The 23518-nt window shown below is 43.4% G+C and overlaps 1 protein-coding gene across 3 annotated transcripts in view; it reads left to right on the top strand.

The window, feature by feature from the left end:
* The window catches only part of LOC148015818 (methionine aminopeptidase 1A-like), an 82239-nt gene that overhangs the window by 23856 nt on the left and 34865 nt on the right, over positions 1–23518 (top strand). For all 3 annotated transcript variants that reach the window (XM_087663567.1, XM_087663566.1, XM_087663565.1), the window contains exons 6-10: positions 7247–7294; positions 7375–7419; positions 11926–12025; positions 12150–12201; positions 12350–12391. In XM_087663567.1, coding sequence (XP_087519693.1) covers positions 7247–7294; positions 7375–7419; positions 11926–12025; positions 12150–12201; positions 12350–12391 — 287 coding nt within the window. The remainder of the gene's footprint in view (positions 1–7246; positions 7295–7374; positions 7420–11925; positions 12026–12149; positions 12202–12349; positions 12392–23518) is intronic.

Below are 23518 nucleotides of genomic sequence, written 5' to 3'. Positions count from 1 at the left end.
GAACATAATCAGCTATAGAAGTTTGCACAATGTCCCTTTCATCAAACACTACATCCCTCCTAACGATCACCTTGTCTGTCCAAGGATCGAAGAGACGATAGGTTTTTGCTTTGAAGGAGTATCCTACAAAAGTCAAGAGATCAGCTCGGGGAGTGAGCTTGCTTATTTTGTCATTAGGGGTGTGTGTGTAAGAGAAACTACAAGCAAAGAGCCAAAGAATGCCGCATATGGATCCTCTAAGGAAAAACTGTAGTTGAGCATCGGTTAAGGAAGTACATTGAAATATTAATAGCCTCGACCCGAAGGCGCTTAGGGAGCTTTGCTGTGAATAACATAGAGTGTGCCATGTTCATGATGGTCCGGTTCCTTTCTATGCTCTATGGCTCAATTTTGAGAGGGGGAGTTGATAGAGGTGAGCTGTTTGGAAATACCATGCTCCTATAGAAACTTGCAAAACTTGTGGGAGGTAAACTCGCCTCTACTATCACTTCTCATGCATCCTATATGACGATTGGTTTGATTATGCACCAGGAGCATCCAAGCAGAAAAATATGTGAAGGCATTGGGCTTATGCTTGAGAAAGCCACCCACATGTAATGAGAATGATCACCCACAATAAAAAAGAAGTATAATGTGTAGTTTAAGGCGGCAATGGATGTCGGACCACAAAGATCAACATGAATCAATTTGAGAGGTGCCTCAGGTTTATGTGTAGACTACTGAGGAAATGGAGTATGGTACTGTTTCCCGAGTTGACAGGCATTACAGACATCCCATGATAGCTTCAGGCAGGGAAGGCCATTAACCATTTGTTGAGGTGACAACTCATAGAGTCATATCCGAGATGCCCTAAGCAAAAATCCGAGATGCCCTAAGCAAAAATGCCAAAGACGCTTAATGCTAGTAGGCTCCCATGTAGTGGCTAAAGCTTGGAAGTGGTGGAACTTAGAGCCCTTAGCTCTTGGCTCAGAAAGACACTGTCATGTGGTACAAGCCACTAGACTGTGGCTCATCGCGAGCAATCACTAAACCAGTTTGAGAGTCAAGGACCTCGACTGTGGTCATTGTGAATAAGATTGCTCAACCCAACTGGCAAAGCTGCTGAATGGATAACAAGTTCACCCCAAGTTGGGGGACATGGTATACATCGTCAAGCATAGTGAATCCAGGCCGTGGTTAGTGGAAAAACTGACAGGAGCGTGAGCTTGAATCATGATCGAGGAGTTGTTTCCAACTTGGATGTGCCCGGCTGCAGGGGCTCAGGAAATGAAAATATTGTGATGGGGGTCATGTAATGGGTAGCTCCGTTGTCTACAATCTAAGGAGTAGTTAAAGTTCTTGGTTGTGACGAGTGGGCCTTTGTAGTCATCTCGTCAAGAGGCAACTTGCAAATATGGACAAGACTCATATCCTCAAATGTCTCGATGGAGACGATGTGGGTCTCTGTAGAGTAGTTAGACAAGCCCTCTGGTGTAAAGAATGTTGTTGACTGTGATGGCTAACTGGTGGCAATGTGGGTTTGGCCTCACCATTGCCCCTACTGAGGGTTGCCACCACCTTGCCTTTTCTTGTTGGGGATTTCTCGACTAAGGGGTAGGGGTTTGAGTCTTGTCTTTTGATGCTGTGCCTTTTACCTTTGATTGACAATTGTTGGTAAAATGGCCAGCCTTTTGACAATGTTGACAATACTGATTTTTCTTTGGTACATTTTTCCACTCAAGTTTTAGAGATGATTGGGAGTTTCCTTGGGTCTCACTATTTTGATTTTGATTGGATTTTAGATTTTGTTTACACTTTCCTTGTGTTCCCTCTTGAAAAGAAGCAATGAGAGCCCCCTCTGTAGAGATCAAACTATAAAACTGATCGAGCAACCAAGCATAACATAGTAGTTGACACTCGAATTCATAGAATACATAGAATATGAGGATGGTGGGCTATGAGATCACTTGTTGCATAAAATGGAAGTATTTTTGTAGTAGGTGTTTAGAAATAATATGACTCAATTGTTTGAGGACTTAGGAGCCCTCATGGTGAGAACTTGGTGAGAAGATATTGATACTGAGTCAACTCAACTTTCAAGTCATCCCAGTCAACGATTTAAAGTTTTGGAGCAAATGATCCAAATTTATGTGACGAATCCTATTCCGAGCTGTTGCATAGCGGTTAGTCAAGTATGCCCAACACTCGGATGCTAAGTCAAAATGCTGAAGCTTTGAATGAAATTCAGGTAATAGACCTTGCATCAGCTCGATAATAGTGGAGGCATGTCTAGCCTTCCATGAGCAGACAACCTCGTATGGAATAAGTGTGGGGTTAAGTTGGGATTCCAACTCCTACATAACATCCCATAGGTTCTGGGAGTCAAGGATATGTCTCATAAGGATGTCTCATAAGGTTTGAACCATGAGGTGTCATATAAGTGGAATGGGTAGGAGGAAGAGGAGGATAAGTAGGAGGGGGGTGGGTAGGCAAAAATAGGTTGATAGTGTTCAATGGGGATCAATTGATTGGGAGGCATTGGAACATTAATGTTTCCATAAAGTGCCGGTGAAGATGGAGGCACAGAGACATGTAAGCCCTAACCAGTAGATGGGTGGGGCACAACAAAATGACTAGAAGGCCCACTAAGTAATGTCATGGAAGCAAACTCTGGTACCAACTGATCCATACTCAGTAGTGGACGGATAGCATTCCCAATCCGTGAAAAACCTGAAAGTGTGGGGATGGAAGGATGAACCTCCATCATGGGGACATCACCCGGTCGGGGAGAAGACAAGGTTCTAAAAGAGGTGCATATGGGGGAAGGCCCCTCCAGTGTGATGTGAGAAGATGTGTGGTGCACTTAATGAAGGTTGAAAGGAAGGTGTAGCAGAACTAATGGGTGGGATGGGTGGGAGATCAAATGGATTTGTCATTTGAGGAGTTGTTGGAAAAGTGTTAGATTCCTTTTGTCCGTTAAATGCAAATGAAGAAATAGATGCATCACCAAAATCATATTGACCATGAGATGGAAAAACTGAAGGAAAAGATGAAGAAGGAGCACTCACCATAGATTCTTGCAAATTTTGTTTACCTTTTCTTGAGTGCAATTTGAAATACCTATCCTCTTTAGGGCTAATGTACCAGTTCTTGGTGTAGATAGTTCCTTCATCATGAGATCTCCAATATATTGTGGAAAAGGGGAAGAAAAATCAAAAGATTGAGAAGTATCATGTGTACTTGACATGGGAGTGAATGAAGATGGAGTAGAAAATGACTTATACTCCATGCTAGTTTCCACGTAAGGGTGATTGGTCCTTTGTGGAATTTCCATCCTTGCAAAATCATTAGATGGATGCACCGAATCTATAAGGAAAAACTCAGATTTACCTTCAATCTACTGTCGAGCTCGATACATGAGAATGGAGTCATATTTGGCTCGTGAAATGTTGTACGGTTTGTGGACTCCATGGTAGTTTGACGACTTGGCCATGTCAAATGGAGGAGCAAGTTGTGAAGCCCACTCCGTCATGTCTTGATGGGGGTGGGGTGAGGTATTTAAGGCTTCCCACGCCCCCAAAAAGTGCAACAGTGCACGAAATGCGGGACGGGGGGGGGGGGGGGGGGTGCAGGGGCGCAGGAAACGCAGAATAAGGACGCGCAGGCCAGGTGGCCCAAACAAGCCTATTTTAACGTACAAAATCGTACGAATCCATACGGTACGGATCGTATTGTACGAACTATTTCATACCACGTACGGAGGCAACTATGAGTCTAACACCAGCAAATGCAGCCCGAGAGATTGGATCTGATGCTGATAGGTAGTAGAAGAGACAGAAAATTAGCAAATGCAAGTACCTAGAGGGTGTGACCAGCTTGGGCAGTAGTAGTAGGGTGTAAACGCATGCTCCAAGTGTTAGATAGATGACAAGCAGTAGCAATATCTGTGAACACAGCTGGGAACAGGGTCGCCCTAATTAGGAAGAGCCTCTAGAGTGTTAGACACAAGGAGAGTGATGTCGCTAGGCAGGGAAAGAAGTCGCCAAGCTAGAGAAGATGTTGCCAATTAGCAAATGCAGCTTGAGAGATGGTTTGGATCAATAGGCAATTTGCACAGTGGGATGGAGGTAGTAGAATAGGTGCTAATGGATGGGCACAAGGTTGCGGCAGCTTCATTTGAGATATCCTCTGCAAACGGGGTGTGGGCAACAAAGCTCTAGTACCTACAACTTGCAAAAACGAGATTGATGCTGAATGGAGGGCATCCAACCTATTTATAGAAACTTTTAGGACCTCGTACTGTGCACGTAGGCAGCCTGTCTATTTATAGATGAGTGGATCCTTCCAAATTAGGGTTGGCTTATGGGACACATGCACTCCTTAGGATCATGCATTGTTTAATGAAACTTTGGTCAATTAAAAGTTTACATGTTTTGGGGCTGTTTCAAAGAGCTAATCAGCATATAATACATTTTTTAGCTCAATAGGGGTGGGGGGATGGGAGTGTTACCATGCCATGTTACGAGGGAGGGAGGTGGTATGGTGGGGGGTGGGGGACTGACATACCATGTTTTTTCTTTTTTGGGGGGGTGGCGAGAGGGAGAGACTTCTTTGTGTTCTTACTGATCCTTTTTTGGACTAGACTCCAGAGTGGGTTCTTTTTTAGATCGGACTCTAGATTGGGTCCTTTTTTTGGAGCATAGATTGGACACTTGGTCCACATTTCTCTATAGAGATCTTTTCTTAAGTGAGAAATCTCGAAAAACTCTTTGGAGTAGGACTCATAGAAGATTCTAGAGAAAGAAAAAATGTAAGGAGATTTTTTCTATCACCCTCTTCTATAAGAAGGACAACTCTCTTGCTTATCACTTCTCTCTAGCAGATTGTTTCCTCTTTGTTCTCTCTTCATCCATATCCTCTTTGGACCTTTGTATTGTCGAGGTGATTCTAAGGCATACCAAAGATATTATGATTGCAGAGTGAGCATATTGCTTTAAGAAGCCCACTTGCACCGTGCATACTTACTCTATATATGGTTGGCAACATCTCATAGTAAATAGGGAATGGTTGTCCCACTCTACTCCCTCAGGCCACGGGGGGTGCTAGATGAGGATGTGGATGTCCCCTATCTCATCCCCCATAGTTGGCCCACCATCTTAGCTATTCTTGCTACCCCTTACCCTGTTCCATTATTAGGAACGACTAGAAAGGGATGTTTTTGGTGGATACTTTCTCTTTTGAGTTTTAGACGAGTGCCAATAAGACTTAATAGAGAGAAAGGGAAAGAAGGCTTGATAAAGGTGGCAAGAGGGTGAAACTGTAAATAAATACTTTGATACAGAAACACAAATAACAATCGTATGACAAAGCACAGACTAATAAAATAAGTCAGTTAGGGTTAGGGTAACCCAGAGACAATGAACATAGAAAATAACTGAAGTGATATAACTGCTGAACATACAATGCTCATGTAGCAAACACACTATGCAGTGAATGAATACTGAATCTCGAATTCCTGTATCTCAAGGGTCAAGCAAGGGTAATGAGCTAGAGAGTGTGTCGTACTTTGAATGGATCTCGAATCGCAGCAAGGTAGCCTCTGGATGTCGAACACTAGGAAATGCAGTAGTAAGATGTTGGATTTGATATAGACGGCAGTGAGGAGAGAGAAAGAATAAAAACGCAGGCTGGAGGAGGGTAATAGCTGGAGGAGAGAGAAAACTGTCAAATGCAGGCTATAGATGACGTGGCAGGTAGTACGGCAGCAGGTCTGTGCCGGAACAGCAGTCGCCTGGCTGGGATCAGCTCCAAACTGTGCGAAGAGGTTTGGAAATCAGGCGTCAACTGATGTAGACATCAATGGACTGGCAGCAACAAGTGAGTATATTAAATGCAGGTTGGAGTAGGCAACATGTAGAATTTAGGGTTTTCTTGCAAAGAAAATTAGATTTCTCTCTCATCTTGTCTTTTTCTCACCTTCTCCAACCCATTCTCAAGAGATCTCAGCATTCTTAGCTATTTTGAGCATATCTCAGCCAAATTTGGTGGATAGGAGAGAGAGATCTTTGCTGTAAACCCTAAATTTTTGTAGGAATTAGGGTTTAGTAGCCACCTTGGGTCTTGAGCCAATAGGAGAAGGCATCATACACTGAAATCAACACTTGAAATTCGTGGAATTGACAGGTATTTCAAATGCCATGCCATCTATTGTGAATTGGGGCAACATTTGGCCAGTTGGTGGTTCCATTTGTGCAATTCGTGGGTGAAAATCAAGGGGCAATTGGCCTAAATTGCTTGTTGATTGCATGCACAGCAAGGGGCTTTTGAATTAACAAAGAAGATTGTGGAATCTCAACTTGTACTCAATCCATTAGCAATTAAAGTTAGAGAAATACTGAAAGGGGCATTATTTTGGGGGCCAACCTGGTGTCTTTTGTCCAAGATTATTAAGGTAAATTGTGCGTTTCAATTTATGTTTATTTTTGCTGATTGCTGTAATTAAGTGCTTAGTTAGAGAATTACCACTCTCTCCAAGAAGGCAGGCTGGTTGCAGGAGTGATGGTGAAGGCTGAAGACGAGGTGGAGTAGATTGATGGTAGTTGGCTTAGCAATCAATAGATTCATTAGAGAAGGTGGGCTCAAATGGTCAACCGGGGTTTTTTCCTTTAGGTTTGCATTATGGCAGTTATCTTTTGCATCATTCTCTAAGTTTAAATGATAATGTCCTCCATGTCTACGAAGATAGACAGGATGATAAGAGAAAAGTAAAATCAAGGGGATCGATGTCTTTGGATTCAGTACCAAAACTAGCACTCAATGTCGAAGATGAGATGGTGAAAAGGGTAGTGAGTGATGGATGTTGATGAAGGCAAGAAAGGCCCATGGAACTACAGCATAATGTGAATAAAAAGGGATGCATACACATTGCAGCATAGATGTACAGCTGGCAGAAATGTAGATATGAGCACACTGTCCTTCAGAAAAACCTTTAATGGTATGTGCTTGCATAGATCCTGTCGGTTCACTTTACAATGTCTGTCGGTCTTTGGACTGTATGTATTATGGACTTGGCTACTTGTATTGCACCGTTTTTCATTTGATTTGTGAACAAGAAGCTACTTTGCAGTTTTTGTGTTCGCCGTGAATGATGTGGTTAATGCTATTTACTTTGGTATAAGCGTCTGCTGCTTAGTATTTAAATGTGGCCGTTATACAAAGCACAAATATATGCTTATTGTTTAATTGTCCTTTGCTTTTTACGTGCTAGGGTGTACCGAAGAGACAATTGGCTAGTGATCTGCAAAACAGAGTGGAGGTAAGCCATCTTATACAATCTCAGAGAGAGACAATGAACTTCCATGATAACCGCAGAGAAAATTTCAATGTCATGTCCAGATCAAGACACCAGAACAAATAAAGCGAATGCGAGAGACATGCCGGGTAATCTTTATAATATATGATTCTTTTTTGTACAGCACACACAAAATCTTTGGAGAGTTAGTGAAGGTTCATGTTGGGAAAGAAATGGCCATGGAATCTTTGGCACCTTTCATTTTAGCCTTCAATATTTCATCTACTTCATCTAATTTCATAAGCAATGTGGATGAAGTGATGTGTCGCATGTGGACTACATTTGTGCCAGTCATATTGAACACTGTTGACAGAAACTAGCAATGATGACCACAGAACGAAAAATGTCAGTAGCAGCACCAATAGAAGCAGCTATATCATACTATTATTTTTGTTGTGTGTGCATGCACGTGTGAAATTGTAAGGAGGCCTTAAGCTAGTTGGCATGAAGTTTCCACATGAACTGTTGCATTCTTTTGAAAATGATGTGCTTTGTTTTGTTGGAGGTCTGTTTCAAATGTGATAGTCTTAGATTCTAGTTTTACTGGTAAAAGAAAAATTCTCGAAGGGCAATGAACCCCCATGTATGGGTTCAAAAGAAACCTTCTCCAAAGGAGTGGAAGAGAAAATACTAAAAGAATGGCAAACTGTATTGTGCTCAAGAGCCAGCTAAGGATGGATTGCATCCCTTAAATTTTTGCACCAAGAGCTATTTTTGGCTCTAATCATAGTAGAAGTTTTAAAGGAGTTAGTGCAAAGACTGCAGCCACAATGCATAAACCCTTGCGTCCCACTAATCACCGATTTTCCTTTGATGTCCTCTAGCCCAAATGAAATGACTTGTTCCATTTGGCAAGTGTGGGATCTAGAGGAAGCCTCACAAGGGGTGACGTACCGACGTACCACTTGGGAGCACAAGGACTTGATCTGCCATATAAAGAAAGATTTGCTGTAGCATGAGTACAGAAGCTTTCTTTTGATGCTCAAAACACAAGCAGTGATTTTCTGCCTTACTGAAATTCTATTCCCACATGAAAACCAAAGTTTCTCAACTAGTTGCTCAATTAGTCTCCAGTTCAGGAAGGTGACAAGTTCTGCAAATCTTGAGAGATTTTCCATGTCCTGCATAGGTAGTTCAGTTTGTGGTCTGCATAGCCCACACCCAATAAAGTCTCTAGAGAATCAAGTGGCCTAATACCTTTGTTGTTTGCATTGTGACTCATCAAAAGAAGCTGGTCAACCCTCAGCCACCATTTAGAAGAGAGGTTCCTCTCCCACCTATAGTGCTCTAAAAGTTAGTGATACTGCAAGGGCTAAGGTGTCTTTACACCACCACAAAAGTAAACTTGTCTTAGTTGAAACCATCCAAAACTAGGCAACTATGAGGTACACGAGAATAATCCATAGTATGATTGCATAGGAATAATCCAAAAAACTGAGGCTGGGCACCGGTCAAAGATTGGGCAGGACTGTGCATTTTTCAATTTATTGAATGAGTTGTTGAAATTAAGTCTTGAATGAGTTGTTGAAATTAAGTCTAGAGGCTGAATTTTGCATGGGCATGTTTGACAGTTGTCAGGCAGGCATGCAAGGCTGTGTGAGGCCATTTTGAGCTGTTTGGGACTGGAGAGAGCAGATTTGGGTCATTTCCTAGGAGAGTGGGCACTTTGATAGTAGGATGACCTGTATTGAGGCTGATTCGGGGGCTGTTTGATGCAGGCGACAGCTGATCTGTACCATTGCTAGATGTTGGAACAGAAATTAGAGCATGAGACAGCAGCAACATCCCTAAGAGCAGTAGGTGACCTGATTTGGGATGGTTTTTGAGCCAGGTGATAGCATTTGGGGTGTTCCAGTGCTAGGTGACAACTTTGAGAACATCAATTGCTGCTTGCAACTGCTGTATAGGGCATTTCCAGGGCTGCAATCAGAATTTTCTGTGTCTTGCTTATATTCTGTCATCTTTGTCAGGCGTGTGTTCAATTTGGGGATGAAGGGTGAAGATTCAAGCCTCACTTTGGACCTGAACTGTTGCTGTTTGGGAAGTTGCTTATCTTAGTCTTAACCAGCAAGGATTAGGGTTTGCATTCTGCATTGGAATGCCTGCATGAAAGGAAGGTTACTGACGTGAATTCAGCTAGTGAACAATAAAATGGGTGAGATCTGTTGGTTTACAATAGGGCTGATTTGGGTGCAACTAGAGAAGGTTTAATTTGGGCTCTCAAGATGTGGGTTCAAGTGGAAATTGAATTTTATGATTGTTTTTTTCAGAGAGCAGCATGCGGTTCACAATATTTTGTGGGATTGTGTTTGATTCGTTGAGGATTAAGAACTTGGACGTATTACTTGAGTCTGTGGTGTGGTTCATCAATTTCTTGGGAATTCGGCCTATTTCCATTGCACTACTTGAATTTAATGTGAATAGAAATAGCACAAGGGGTATCAGTGCTTTCAGGACCAATCAGATTATCCTTGTCAAGCAGTAATACTATGCAGTTTGATAGCAACTTTAGCGATTTTCATTAAAAACAACATGGGGGTGTTGGGTCGTCGTACTTTCTTGAGGGCAATCTAGCTCAAAGTGGTGAAGTACTGAATTATCAATCGCTTATTTATTTAATTCATTAATTGCTTGCAGTAATTGGTGTAATTTAGGGTTCCACTACCCTCATGTAAAAGGAAGGTTGGTTTTAGGAGCCGCTGCGTGGTGTAAAAGCCATGTGAATATGTGTATCTGTGACAGATATCTTCATAATCCTGAGAATCCACCTCTAAAACTGATAGAAGGGCCAACAAATGCACAACCGCATCATTGATGTCAGTATTTCTCCCTTGAAATGCATAGAGGGTCTGAGGGAATGACTAGAGGAAATGGTGGGGTATGGATAGGAACTTGTGGAAGAGAAGATAGCTTGATGGATGGGGAGATGCTGAGGAGGACCCTTCAACCTTCACAGAAGAAGGGGAATGGAGCTGATAAAGCCCAGTGTGGTCCTTTGAAGGTCACATCTAGATATACATAGACCATCTCTATGGGGCTCCCATTAGAGGTAAGTTGCTGTTCTGACTTGGTTATCCAACCTTGGGTGGTGTCAAGCCCTATGAACTTAGCTTTAGGTTTACCGAGAGATCTCTATCGTGCAAAATACATGTAAAGCATTTAGGTACTGTTGCAAACCTTTGGTGAATTTGAGATGAAAACAATGCCATCAATATACAATAGGATATGTAATGACACTCCTGCAGTTTTGCCCCATGTCTTCCCAATCTGTCCACATGTTTTGTTACTTCATCAATGTAACAATGGGCAATCTTGTTTTACCTGTTAGGCTGTTTAGTGCTGTTCGCCCTTTTACTTAGAGGCCTTTTGGTGCTGCACTGATGTCACATGGAGTGGAAATGTATAGATGGAAAGAGACTTCTTTTTGGAATGAGAACAAAGTTATTGATTGAGTATTTGTGGGACCGCCACATCATTATAACATATTGATAAACTCTGCCACATAAGATACTAGAATGCTCAAAACATATGACTATTCCAATATACTATTAATAGGAGTGCAAATGCTGGCACTTATGAAACATGTTCCCAAGTTCCTTGAGCCATGGAATGGAGTTCCATGTGACTATGGCCTGTACTTTTCCTATCATTGAGTCGTACAAGACATGTGATCCATTGTGTGTCCTCTGGTACTTCCATCTTTTGTAGCCTTCTTTTGAGCCTTGACCATGGTGATTGTAAAAGGCTTTGCAAAACTCTGTAAAACAACAATAAATCCTTTTACCATTTGCCCATTTTTCTAGGGATCTCTGATTATGTTTCTCTCCCAAAGACTCAATTCATGTTCCAAAATAGAGCTGTAGAGCTTTTCCAAGTAATTTCCAATCATAATTTTCCAGTACTTGGTGCAAGAATTGGGGTGTCTGTTCTTGAAGAGAGGTACAATAGTATGGTCTGCCAAACTAGCTTGGAATCTGTCGCATGTGGCCTTGTTAATCCTGTGTACAATATTGGGCCAATGTATCTTGGGCAACATATATGCACATTGTGGCATACTTATACACGAAGTGTGTGTTTACATGCACCTCACACTTGAGGACAGTTTTCTAAGATATTGTTGTGTCTGCCAAACTAGCTTGGAATCTGTCGCATGTGGCCTTGTTAATCCTGTGTACAATATTGGGCCAATGTATCTTGGGCAACATATATGCACATTGTGGCATACTTCTACACAAAGTGTGTGTTTACATGCACCTCACACTTGAGGACAGTTTTCTAAGATATTGTTGTGCCCAGACTCTAGTGTGGCTCATAAATGCAGATGCCCTGAGGGTCTCTACTTCTAATATCTCCCTGCAGCTCCACAAGGGTGAGCCTTGAAACTGGACAAAAATTCAGCTGCTCCAAGAGTTTGCACATCCGTGTGATCTCTTAGTGATCTGACATCTTCCTTGTCTATGCACCTTTTACATTTCAGATGCATAGTAGATACTTCAAAAAAGAGTAATTGAACAACCTTAATACCTTGGAAATAGAAACTGAGTGACCTCTTGTCATTTGTGCACCTATTCCTGATACCAATCCTGCTGGTGTAGGTGGCACGTGAGGTTCTGGATGTTGCTGCGAGAGCTATCAGGCCAGGAATAACAACCGATGAAATTGATGACATTGTTCATAAGGCAATCATTGCTGCAGGTAAGGAATGTTATACTAAAATTTATGCCTTATCTGTTGAATACTTAATTCATCAATTCAGACTGGCATATGTTATGACAAGAATCATGCCTTTTTTTGCTCTTATTCTTAATGTCATGAACAGGTGCTTATCCATCACCGTTGAATTATATTTTCTTCCCCAAATCATGTTGCACGTAGGTTTGGGGTTTCATCACTTTGGTTTTTTAAAAACTTTTTCTGGGGCTCCAAGGAGTTTCTGAGATAATAACTTTGTAATGGAAAGGGTTGGGCTTTCTCAAGGCTATTGAATAGTGTTTGTTCGCTTTGTTGTGCATGCTGCAGGTCTGTGAATGAGGTGATTTGTCATGGAATTCCAGATTCAAGGTGAACCTTGTGTCATAAATGTATGCTTATGAGCAGTTTTGAAGAGCGGCTTGTATTTCTTTTTTGGATGTGTTTCTTTCACAATCAGAGTAGGTAGTTGGAGATCAGAAGTAGAGTTTCAGTAATAGCAACTGGTGCCTGCCTCAAATAATTCAGATCATGAATGCTCAATGTTTGACCTTAATAGAAACAGCAACATCAAGTCTTGTTGACTGGTACGTGAGATCACTCAATTATGACCAAAGCTTAATATATTGTCTTGTTTAGCACTTAACACATCCAAGATGATCACCACTCTCCTACAAACATCATGACAGGAGACCTAGTAACAAACTTTACAACTGCTGCGTGCTTCAGATAGAAGCAACTCAAAGACGTGCATTGAGGAAGATATATGCTTTTTTACAGGGTTGACCCTTGAGCCACCATTCACTCATATAGCTGCATCAGCACAGAATGTTCAGATGCAATAACAACAATCTCATGGGCTCCTCTGAGTGCCACCTCCATAATACACAACTTTGGCCCAGGGGGTTTATTGATGCATGATTTAGAAAGTAAAGATCCTTTTGTTAGTGTAAAGACTCTCATAGGTCTTTACTCTTCTGAAGGCAGAAGTCCCCTTCCAGCTAGGTGCCTACCCACACTCTGTCATTTGGGTGGTAAGCGGAGTCTTCCAAGGAACACGTTCCCAAAGGAAGTAGCGAATTCATAAGCTAGTGGTATAGGGTTCCGCCTTTGAGCGTGATTAGGCACCCGACTCAAAAAACAAAAACAAAAACAGTTACAAAATCATATACAATAAGAGAGTTTTCAAGGTGGCTCGGTTCGCACTAGTTCTTGAAACAACTAATGGTGCACCCAGGTGAGCAGTTTGTTTGTCATCCATGATGTGCAGATGGAGGCACTCCCCCAGTTTGTTAATAGGAATATCTAGATGGACATTATCAGGTATGACACTTGTTAGAGGAGCTTGCCGCTGTATACATCCCATGTGCAGGGGTAAGTGCACACACACACACACACACACACACACACACACACACACACACACACACAATATTAATGTCTCTAGAAGGCCAATGTGGCCTATGAGACCAGAGCGATACATACAATGATGGTGCGTTTCTCATTTGGAACGAGAAAAGATAAAAAACATGCCTATAAGATTGAAAAGTGAAATAGTGTCTTATAAAAAGAAAATGTGTCGATGATTTAAAAGTAAAAGTAGAAAAGGAAAACTCCGCATCAATGAAATGTTTGTCCTCTAAGGAGATGTATATCTACATGGCTGAGGCATCTCGCCATCTGTCTTGTGTGGCACTCAATGATGGCTCTAATTTGTCTATGGTGTGGATGTCTAGGCCTTTGTTTAGGTGGATGTGGGCGCCTAGACCAGCTGAGTGCCACTGCTCTATCCAAAGGGACACCTACAGAAGATCAGGTGCAATGATGATGTACTCCTATAGGTTGTGTGGCAGTAGTAGTGGTATTTACCATACTTGGTCGTGTACTAGTGAAATAGTTAGTGACGCTCTTTGTCTATGTGATCCAAGCTATGGGGGACCTACTACTCTATAGAATAGTTGCTCTACGCCTCTGGAGCTCCAAGAGGAAGAAACCCAAGCATCTCTAATCCTCAAATTGCATGATTCATCTTCAAGGGTCCAAAACCATCTCGAAACAGATAGTGGTATCTGCCTCGTATATCATAATATACCATGCATTGGTAGATGTATTCTCTAGCTCTTTGTCGCATAGTGGACATATGCGTTCCTTTGTCTGTATGCCCTCCCATCTGCTTGTCTCAATCCTTAGATGGTGGGATGAGGTACGGATGAGAGAAAGAAAGAAAGAAAGAGTATATTAATGTCTCTACAAGGCCAATGTGGCCTATGAGACCAAAATAATACATATGATGATGGTGTGTTTCTCATCTGGAACAAGAAAAGATGAAAAACATGCCTATAAGACTAAAAAGTGAAATAATGTCCTAAAAAAAGAAAACATGTCAATAATCTAAAAGTCAAAGTAGAAAAATGAAACTCTCCATCAATGAGATGTCTGTCCTCTACAGAGATGTATCTCTGCATGGCTGAGGCATCTCGGCATCTATCTCCTATGGTGCTCAATGATGGCTTTAATGTCTTTGGTGTGGATATCTAGGTCTTCGTTCGGGTGGATGTGGGCGTCTAGACCGGCTGAGTATCATTGCTCTATCCAAAGGGACACCTACAGAAGATGAGGTCCAGTGATGATGTACTCGTGTAGGTTGTGGGGTAGTAGTAGTTGTTGAGAAACCCTTCACCCTTCACCCTTCACCTGTAGCTTGCGTTTTTGCGTTTTGCGTTTAGGGTTTGCAGCCCCAAAAAGGGGTGCTATCCTAGACTGATTGTGCCTATTTATAGGCCACTCTCTTATTCATTCCTCACGGCTGATTCATTCAGTCCGTCACCTCTTCTCTCCAGCCTCTCCACTACCCTCACACCCCTTTAGGAGAACATTGCGGTTCGTGGTTGTCTTCATCACCTTCCTTGTGCTACGACACTCTTGTTCCCTTGTATCACATTCACTCCATGATTTAGGTCTTCATCATTCCATTCATCAAAGTTTCTTCTCTCTTCTCTTCTCTTCTCCATGTTTGCCGAGTTCACTCCGTGTTCCTCCCCGCAAACCCTACTGCCTCGCTGGTACGTCATCTTTTGACATGGTATCAGTGTTGGATCTACTCAAACAGCGGCAAAGCTCCTCCACTCCAGTGAAGGCAAAGAACGGTGGTGGGTTTGGCATCCACTTCTCTTCTTCTTCGGCTGTATCAAAATCTCGTTTTTGCAGGTTTCAGGTGTTTTCAGCTTGCTGCCCACACCCCTTTGGCGGAGGACATCGCAGTCTCAGCTATCCCTTGCTGTCATCTACAGTCTGGCGCCTGTTTCCAGCCTTCCACCCGCAGTTTGCAGCTATTTACAATAGAGCGACAGTTGCTGATAGTCTTTCTCTCTCCTTACCTGCGTTTTGCTATTGGTTGCAATCTCTTACTGCTGGTCGCATCCTCCTTCCATTGGCAACTTACTTCTAGCCCTTTCACTATCCTCCCACCCCTTGAGACAGACATTGCGGTTCGTGCTTCACACTGCCCTCACACCCCTTGAGGTGGACGTTGCGGTTCGTGGTTCATGGTGACTGACCTCTTCCTTCTTCAGCAAGGCACACTGGTGTCCATGGCTTCTTTACCAATAGATGACCAGACTACTGGGTGCTCCTACTATAGCATCACCGGACACACCACCGATGCTTGCCGACTTCGACCTTTGTTCCCCACCCCTTCGGAGTACATGCGTCTTCCACCAGGCACTCCTTGTGCCACCTCTCCTTTCTAGGCCACAGAGATCGTTTTGCATCGGCTATCAGAGTACTATGCTCAAGGCAATAAGACGTATCCGATGCGCACTAAGTCCTTTCGAGCACATGGAGGATCGATTGGCTCTATGACCTCCTGGAGATCGTCGCAATGCCAGCGGCAGTCTTCTTTCACTTATTTTCAGGTACAGTGGCTTCCACGACCTACGGATCTGTAGTCTGCTTCGTCAAGAGACAGCGATTGTTTGATATTGTCCCCTCGTCAGTCTGGTCCTTCGAGAGACAGTGGTTGCTCGACTCCTTCTTTTTCTTCGGCTACCCAGTTCGTCCAGCGAGAAACAACGATTGTTGCCCACCTGTTGCTCATTCTGAGCCCCACCCTTCTATACCCTCGACTACTCAAGTTCGAGAGGCCACCTCTGGGAGCTCTTCGGCACCCCAGCTACCTTCTTCGGCATGACTAGTGGCACTTCCTCTGTCATCAAACATTTCGGAGTCCGTGATCCATGAGTTTTTGGATTCCCTATCTACTTCAAAGGGGGATGTTATTTCTTTGCTCTTAGAGGGGGCATGTACTTCTTCTTCGACTTCAGCGGGGATCCCTCTATCTCCCACCTCAGAGGGGGAACCTACTCCACATGAAGTTCTTCACCCATCCTCTACTTTCCTGGGGTGGCTATCTTCGACCAATCATCTCTTCTACTGATACCCAGGATCTTCAGGTACTACCTTGATCGCGACCTCGAAGGTTCAGCTGCGACTTGGTGATGAGGCCTTCGTATTCCTTCCAGCATGGATGCACGGAGCTAGTGGCTTCTCTCCTGAGGTTGAGTTTCGGGTTCTCCAGTTCACTCTGTCTATTGTTCTTTACTGCAGGTTCCCTTTTCGGTGGAAATCTTGGATCTTAGGGATCCTCTACATCTTCTTCCTCCTCTTCTTCTTGCCTTCGTTCCTTGGTCAACATGGAGCCACCTCTTGAGATCGCGTACGGGCATATCCTTATGGTTATTGGCACCACACAAAGTCTGACATTCCTCCTATGCATTGCATGTTTTAATCATCTTTGTACTAGGGCACTTGGGCAAGTGAACAATTTCCCCACGAGGGACATTGTCCAAGTGACACCTGTTGCATGAGCATTCTTCAGCATGTAGCATTGCATCTCCACCTCACTCTTCACTTGTTCCCCTTTCTGGGCTTGAGAGGGGGTGTTGAGAAACCCTTCACCTGCAGTTTGCATTTCTGCGTTTCTACGCTTTGCGTTTAGAGTTTGTAGCCCCAAAAAGGGGATCCATCCTAGACTGACTGTGCCTATTTATAGGCCACTCTCTCATTCATTCCTCACGGCTGATTCATTCAGTCCGTCATCTCTTCTCTCCAGCCTCTCCACTACCCTCACACCCCTTCAAAAGGACATTGCGGTTCGTGGTTGTCTTCATCACCTTCCTTGTGCTACAACACTCTTGTTCCCTTGTATCACATTCACTCCATGATTTAGGTCTTCATCATTCCATTCATCAAAGTTTCTTCTCTCTTCTCTTCTCTTCTCCATGTTGGCGGAGTTCACTCCGTGTTCCTCTCCGCCAACCCTACTGTCTCGCTGGTATGTCATCTTTTGACAGTAGTGGTATGTACCATACTCGGTTGTGTACCAATGAAAAAGTCAATGACTCGCTTTGTCTTTGTGAGCCAACTTGTGGGGGCCTCCTACTCTGTAGGATAGGTGGTCTATGCCTCTGGAGTTCCAAGAGGAAGAAACCCAAGCATCTTTGATCCTCAAATTGCATGATTCATCTCAAGGGTCCAAAACCCTCTTGAAACAGATAGTGATATCTGTCTCGTATATCATAATATACTGTGCATCTGCATATGTAGTGTTCCTCTGTCTTTGGCTCTTTGTCACATAGTAGGCATATGTGTTCCTCTCTCTGTATGCCCTTCCATTTGCTTGTCTCAATCCTGAGGTGGTGGGATGAGGAGCGAAATTCGAATTTGACCAATAACTGTGCGCAATCCATGAGGTAACTGTGTATCCATGTAATTGGGTGGGGTGATGAAACCATTCTCAGATCCCTGAACGAAGTGGATCTGGTAGTGTGTTATCCTTGTGCCATGGAGGGAGGGGGGTCGGATTCAAGTCTTCTTTGCATCTAACCTCAGTATATTTGTTCTAATCACACGGTTCAACTCTGATTGGGTTAGGTCAAAGGGATAGTTTGTCAATTTGCAGCCCATGTAAACTCATCCATGTATCCATCTGAGCATACCAACAATGCCTGTCACTGTTGTTGTAAGTTGTGTAGTAGAGGCTAGGGCTAGCCATGGGTATCTATCTTGGGGGAGCTTTCATAAGCTATGTATGAAAGTCTTCTCCGCATCTAACCTCAATATGTGTGCTTTGATCACATGGTTCAGCTTTGATCGGCTTAGGTCAAGTGTATGGCAATCCAGGATATAGTCAAGTTTGTCAATATGTAGCCCATGTAAACTCATTGATGTACTCATCAAAGCATACCAACAATGTCTGTCACCATCTGTTGCAAGCTGTCTAGAAGAGGCAAGGGCTAGCTGTGGGTATCTATCTTGGGGGAGCTTTCATAAGCTATGTATGAAAGTCACTTCCTAGACCAAGGCCTCAACCACCATGGGTGATGCTCCCAACTTAGCTCTTAGAATCTCATGTGGGGTCGAGCTCTTTGCTCATATCATATGTGAGATCTACATGACTGGTGGCCTTTCCATAGTATTCCTTCTTAGGTTGTACCTGATCTCCCAAAGGTTGTCTCCTTGTATGGAAGAGACTTCGATACCAAATAGCTGCCCCATATAGGAGTGTGGGTGTAACTAGGGTGTGCAAAAGCCATAGTTTGGTGCATGGTTCATGAAATTGTATGTGAGCACATTGCCTCTTCAATGCACCTAAGGCTGCATATGCTTTTGCCGTAGGACTGGGACTTTGTAGGCCGGCTGAATTTAGAAAAGGCTTCAGCTAACCAGGTGTATCATCTTCTGATTAAAGATCATCAATGGCTGGTTACTAAAGCTAATACTCTATGGGGATTGCGTAAAGGTCTCTTGCATTGGCAAATAGATCTTATTCGGCACTCTGACATGCTCCCTCGGGAGGACTTATGTCCCTGGCATCTGGCAATTTCCTCTACGTCTTTGCCATGACTTTTTGTAACTCTTTAGTCGTTTAGTTCTTGTAGAGAGACAGAGTGTTTTTACACACGCTGGCATAGAGCCATCATGTATCTTGTAATCATGTAAACTTGTACCTTTTTCGTAATTAATACAATTACCTTTTACGGAGAGAGAGAGAGAGAGAGAGAGAGAGAGAGAGAGAGAGAGAGAGAGAGAGAGAGAGAGAGAGAGAGAGAGAGAGAGAGAGAGAGAGAGAGAGAGAGAGAGAGAGAGAGAGAGAGAGAGAGAGAGAGAGAGAGAGAGAGAGAGAGAGAGAGAGAGAGAGAGAGAGAGAGAGAGAGAGAGAGAGAGAGAGAGAGAATATGGTTCTGCTATGTAAATCTGCAGGAATCTAATGGTATTGATATGGCCTTTCTTGATCAGCAGATTGGGCAAGGGAATGACAAAGACTTGGCCGACTTGGATGGTGATTCATTGGTTGATGAACTCAGGCCGTTGCTAGATAGTGAAGAGATGGGCAAACGTTATAGGATGTTTGTTGAAGAACCGGTCTTAGGCTCGAATTTGCCTCAGCCTGAGGTTCATGTTTCATGTTCACAACCTGATGGTTCTTTATAGTTCATGCTGGCCACTGCCAATCCTCTTATGTCGGATTATGTCCACTGTAGTGAGGATAAAGCTAACGCATTACCGGATGGGGATCAAGTAGTTGCAGTCATGGGAACCGACCTGATCTTACAATAGATAGCTGCTTTTCATGAGAGGGAAGCCATATTTTATTTCACTGGAAGGACTTCCTTGGTCACTAGAATTCGTGCTTGGCTGCAGTCCATGCTTGTTAGTTTTGAACAGTGCTCAGATGATGCTTTAGGGCGTATGCAGGTTCCCCTAGTTGAAGAGATTTATGATGGCCCGAAGGGGTTCTTTGAGGTTCTTTTTGGTTTTGCGGAAGTACGGGCTCTTATTATGCAACACATTCCTTTGTTTATGGATGGGCAGCTGGTTCATGTGGTCCCTTGGAGGCCCATGGCTGAGTTTCGGGAGGTGCTGAGACAGACATGCCCAATTTGGGTAGAGGTGGTTGATTTCCCTGTGCATCTCTGGAGACTCCTCCTCCTGGTTTTGAGAACCCTTGGAGAGGTTTTGGTGGAACCTTGGCTAGCTTCCTGCAATCAGAATAGGGCATGTATGCTTTGGGATACAGGGAAACCTGGCCCGCCGACAAAGATTCGTTTTGAGGTTCCAGGGTTATAGACATTGGTATATGAGTTGAAATGGGGTACTTTGTAGGACACTGTTTCAAATGTGGCTAGTTGGGCCATTTCATTTCAGAATGTGACAAAAATATGAAGGTAGGGCAATGCCCTATGGATCGAGACATGGAAATGCAAGACCACCTCCCTCAGTAGACGATTCAGAAGCCAATAGCCGATCCAGAGTAGCTTTTCCAACATGGTTGTAATGAAGGCAACAAGGATGTTTCCCACGGTGGTGGGGAGTGTGCTTCGCTTGTGGGTGGGCGGAATTTGTCTCTTCAGGAGGATTCTTGGGTCACTGTGGTTCATCGTAATGCCAGATAGGATTTTTGCTCCACTCCTGCACATCCTCCGCCGCCCCCAATCACTCAAACCTTTCAGCACAGAGGTAGGGGGTTTTATATGAAACCTCAATCTTTGCGTGCTCCGGCAGTAGAAGATAAAAGGCCTTCTGATTTTGCTTTGCGCTTCGATGTGTGTGGGAGGCTTGTGCCTCCTCGGGATGTTTTCCGCTCCTAGCAACAGCAGTTCCCTTCCCATGCTTCGATTGTAGGTTTGCAGAGGGCAGATCTTGTTGATGTTATCCGAGGTGAAATGGAGAGATTCCAGGCTGCCAAGGCAATTGATGTAAAAGGAAAAGGGAAAGCGGCGGTTTAGTAGTTTTTCTCATTTCTGATTGATCATGAAAATTGCTTTGTGGAATGTGAAAGGTATTTCTTCGAGCAGCAAGCAATATCGGTTGTGGAAAGTTGTGCTAGCTGGAAAATGGGACGTTTTCTGTGCCGTGGAGCATAAACAACACACTCTGGCTGGATCTTCTTATGTATATAAGGATTATGCGGTTTTTTTTAGTGGTCGACCTCCACACAGATCGGGAGTTATGTTGGCTATCAAATCCTCCCGACAATCATCGTTGGTCTCTCAGGACCCTTGTGGCCGATTTTGATTCTCGAAATAATTTATGAGGGAGAGGTATTGTGGATTGTAGGTGTGTATGCTCCTTCTAATGCAAGGGAACGTCGTTAGCTTTGGGATGACCTGCACTGCCTTGCCATGGCTTGTCAAGGCTTTGTTATGGGTGATTTTAATGCTTGTGTTTTTGCAAATCAGGCGACCTCTCCACATTTGGTTATGGCTGGCCTTGAGCAACATGCTTGGGATGCTCTTGCAGCGGCATCTTTGAAACAGGACATGTAGTCCTTGATGTATCCATCACAAGCTGGTGGATATACTTATCGTTCTTTTCAGCATCCAAATACTTGGGCCAGACTGGATAGGATCTACATCTGCCAGAGTGACTCTTTTCTTCTTGCAGTCATTGATATGTGGGTGAAAAGACAACATGTTTTGTTAGATCATTACCCTTTGGTCTTGGAAATGAGCTAGAGACCTATTCATGCATTTAAGTCTCTCCTTGGCCATTTTCCTCTTCGGTTTAATCAATCTTTTTTGTAGCAAAACCAGTTTTCGGAAGGTGTTTAGCAACTGATAGCTTCTTTTAGCTTGAAGGTCCTATTTAGAGGGATGGAAGCATGGGCGGTTTTTAGGGATAATGCGCAAGCGTTATCCCAACAATATGGTATTCAACATGCTTCCTCGTTTCGAGCTGAATTGCAGCATGCTCAATCTTTATTAGCTCATTCCTTGTCTGTGTGTCAGACAGGGGACTCCAATGATGACTTGCTCACTGCATTGAATGGTTGAAAGGCAGGGTCCAATCTCTTCACGAAGAGGAATATGCAAAATACAAACTGTTGGCCAGAGCGAAGCTTTACATGATAACAACTGTCAAACTCATCAATCTTTTGCTCGTCTGCATCAGAAATATGCTTGGAAAAATATTGTGCGCTTAAAGGATGGCCAAGGTGATATGGTGACTGATCCTGCTTCCATTATTCAAATGACTCTTGACTTTCATAGGTCCTTGTTGGGTCCGCAAGGGATTCTTCTGATGCTTTTCTCTCTGCTCGAACATATATTTGTGACTTGGTTAGTAATCAGGTCAAACCAAAATGGGTGAATTTAATGGAGGCTGATATTTCAGAAGATGAAGTGGAAGAAGTGCTGTCTCACTTGCCTCGAAGGAAAAGTCTAGATTGAGATGGGGGACTTCCTAATGAGCTGTTTTCAGCCCATGTGCAACTACTTAAGGACCCATTAACTCGCCTATGTTAGTTGGTGTGGAACTCTGGTATGATGCCTTCAAATTGGAAGATTGCTATCATCAAGTTGTTGCCCAAGGTTCCCTCTCCAACCTCTTTGAAACAATGGAGACCCATTTCAGTTATGGGGTCGTTATATACGGCCAATCGCACTAATGTTAATCGGGAAATCGTGGCCTAGAATCTTTTTGCTTTGGCATCGGGTCTTCACATTAATACTCAGAAGATCTACCCTTCTCTCTTGTATGGAGAATGATCTGCAGGCCTTGGGTTGGAATGGAATTGTGATCCCAAGGGGCAATATAACCAGACAGTTGGGATATCCTTTTGGTATGGAGGTTGCTCTCGGTGCCTTGTTGGATTGGATGGTGTCCTGAATTCATGATAGGTTCATGTATTGGAAATCTTAGAGTTGACCTCTACATGTGAGACTAAAAGTGGCTTAATGCATTATGATCAATATGATTTTGTTCTTTCTGCCATTGCTTCCTTGGAGTAAGAAGTCCCTTTTGGATTTGGTCCAGCCTATCAAATTTTTGCTGTGGAAAAAGAAAGGCAATCGTTTGGGTCAGGTATGGATCTCCTAGCAGCATGTAACTACTCCGAAAAGGATGGGGAGTGCAGCTTTGTTGGATGTTAATTTGCATATGGCCTCTTTGAGGCTATCCCTTTTGTAGAGTCTATGTATTCACTGTCATCCTTGGTCAAATATTGCTAAATTCTTCATCGGAAATATTGGCATCTCTGATGGTAGCACAGCTATTCATTCTTCCTGGTGGCATGCGCTTAATTCTATGAGACCTATTAAGGTCTCCCAGTCTTTTCTCCTTTCTCATTTGATTGCTTCTTAGCAGGAGATGCTTCTTTTGGCAGTTTGGCGTCCTCTGGATATTTGTAAGGAGGAAAATTTGCTGCAAGGAGAAATACTGGCTTCCTCAAGGTTGTTGGATTGGCCACAAAAAGATTTGCAGCGAGACAAGTTTAATGGGATGGCTAGGTTGGGGTTGAAGACAGTTTGTGATGGTGTTATTCTTGGGCAGCCCCGTCTTTATTCTTCATGCGTATTTGTTAGTACTTTAGGTTGCCTTGTGGATATAGTGACATTTGGTTGTCCATACAGGACAGCCTTTAGAGGTTCTCTCCTTTGCCTGCGTTACAACCGTTGGATCCATGGCGTGACTGGATGTTTGTGCTTTTGATGATTTTGA

The sequence above is a fragment of the Lygodium microphyllum genome, chromosome 23, assembly GCF_053477565.2.
Source record: "Lygodium microphyllum isolate KBCC chromosome 23, Lygodium_microphyllum_v1.1.10, whole genome shotgun sequence".
Taxonomy (NCBI): domain Eukaryota; kingdom Viridiplantae; phylum Streptophyta; class Polypodiopsida; order Schizaeales; family Lygodiaceae; genus Lygodium; species Lygodium microphyllum.
This window is presented reverse-complemented; position numbering and strand designations above follow the sequence as displayed.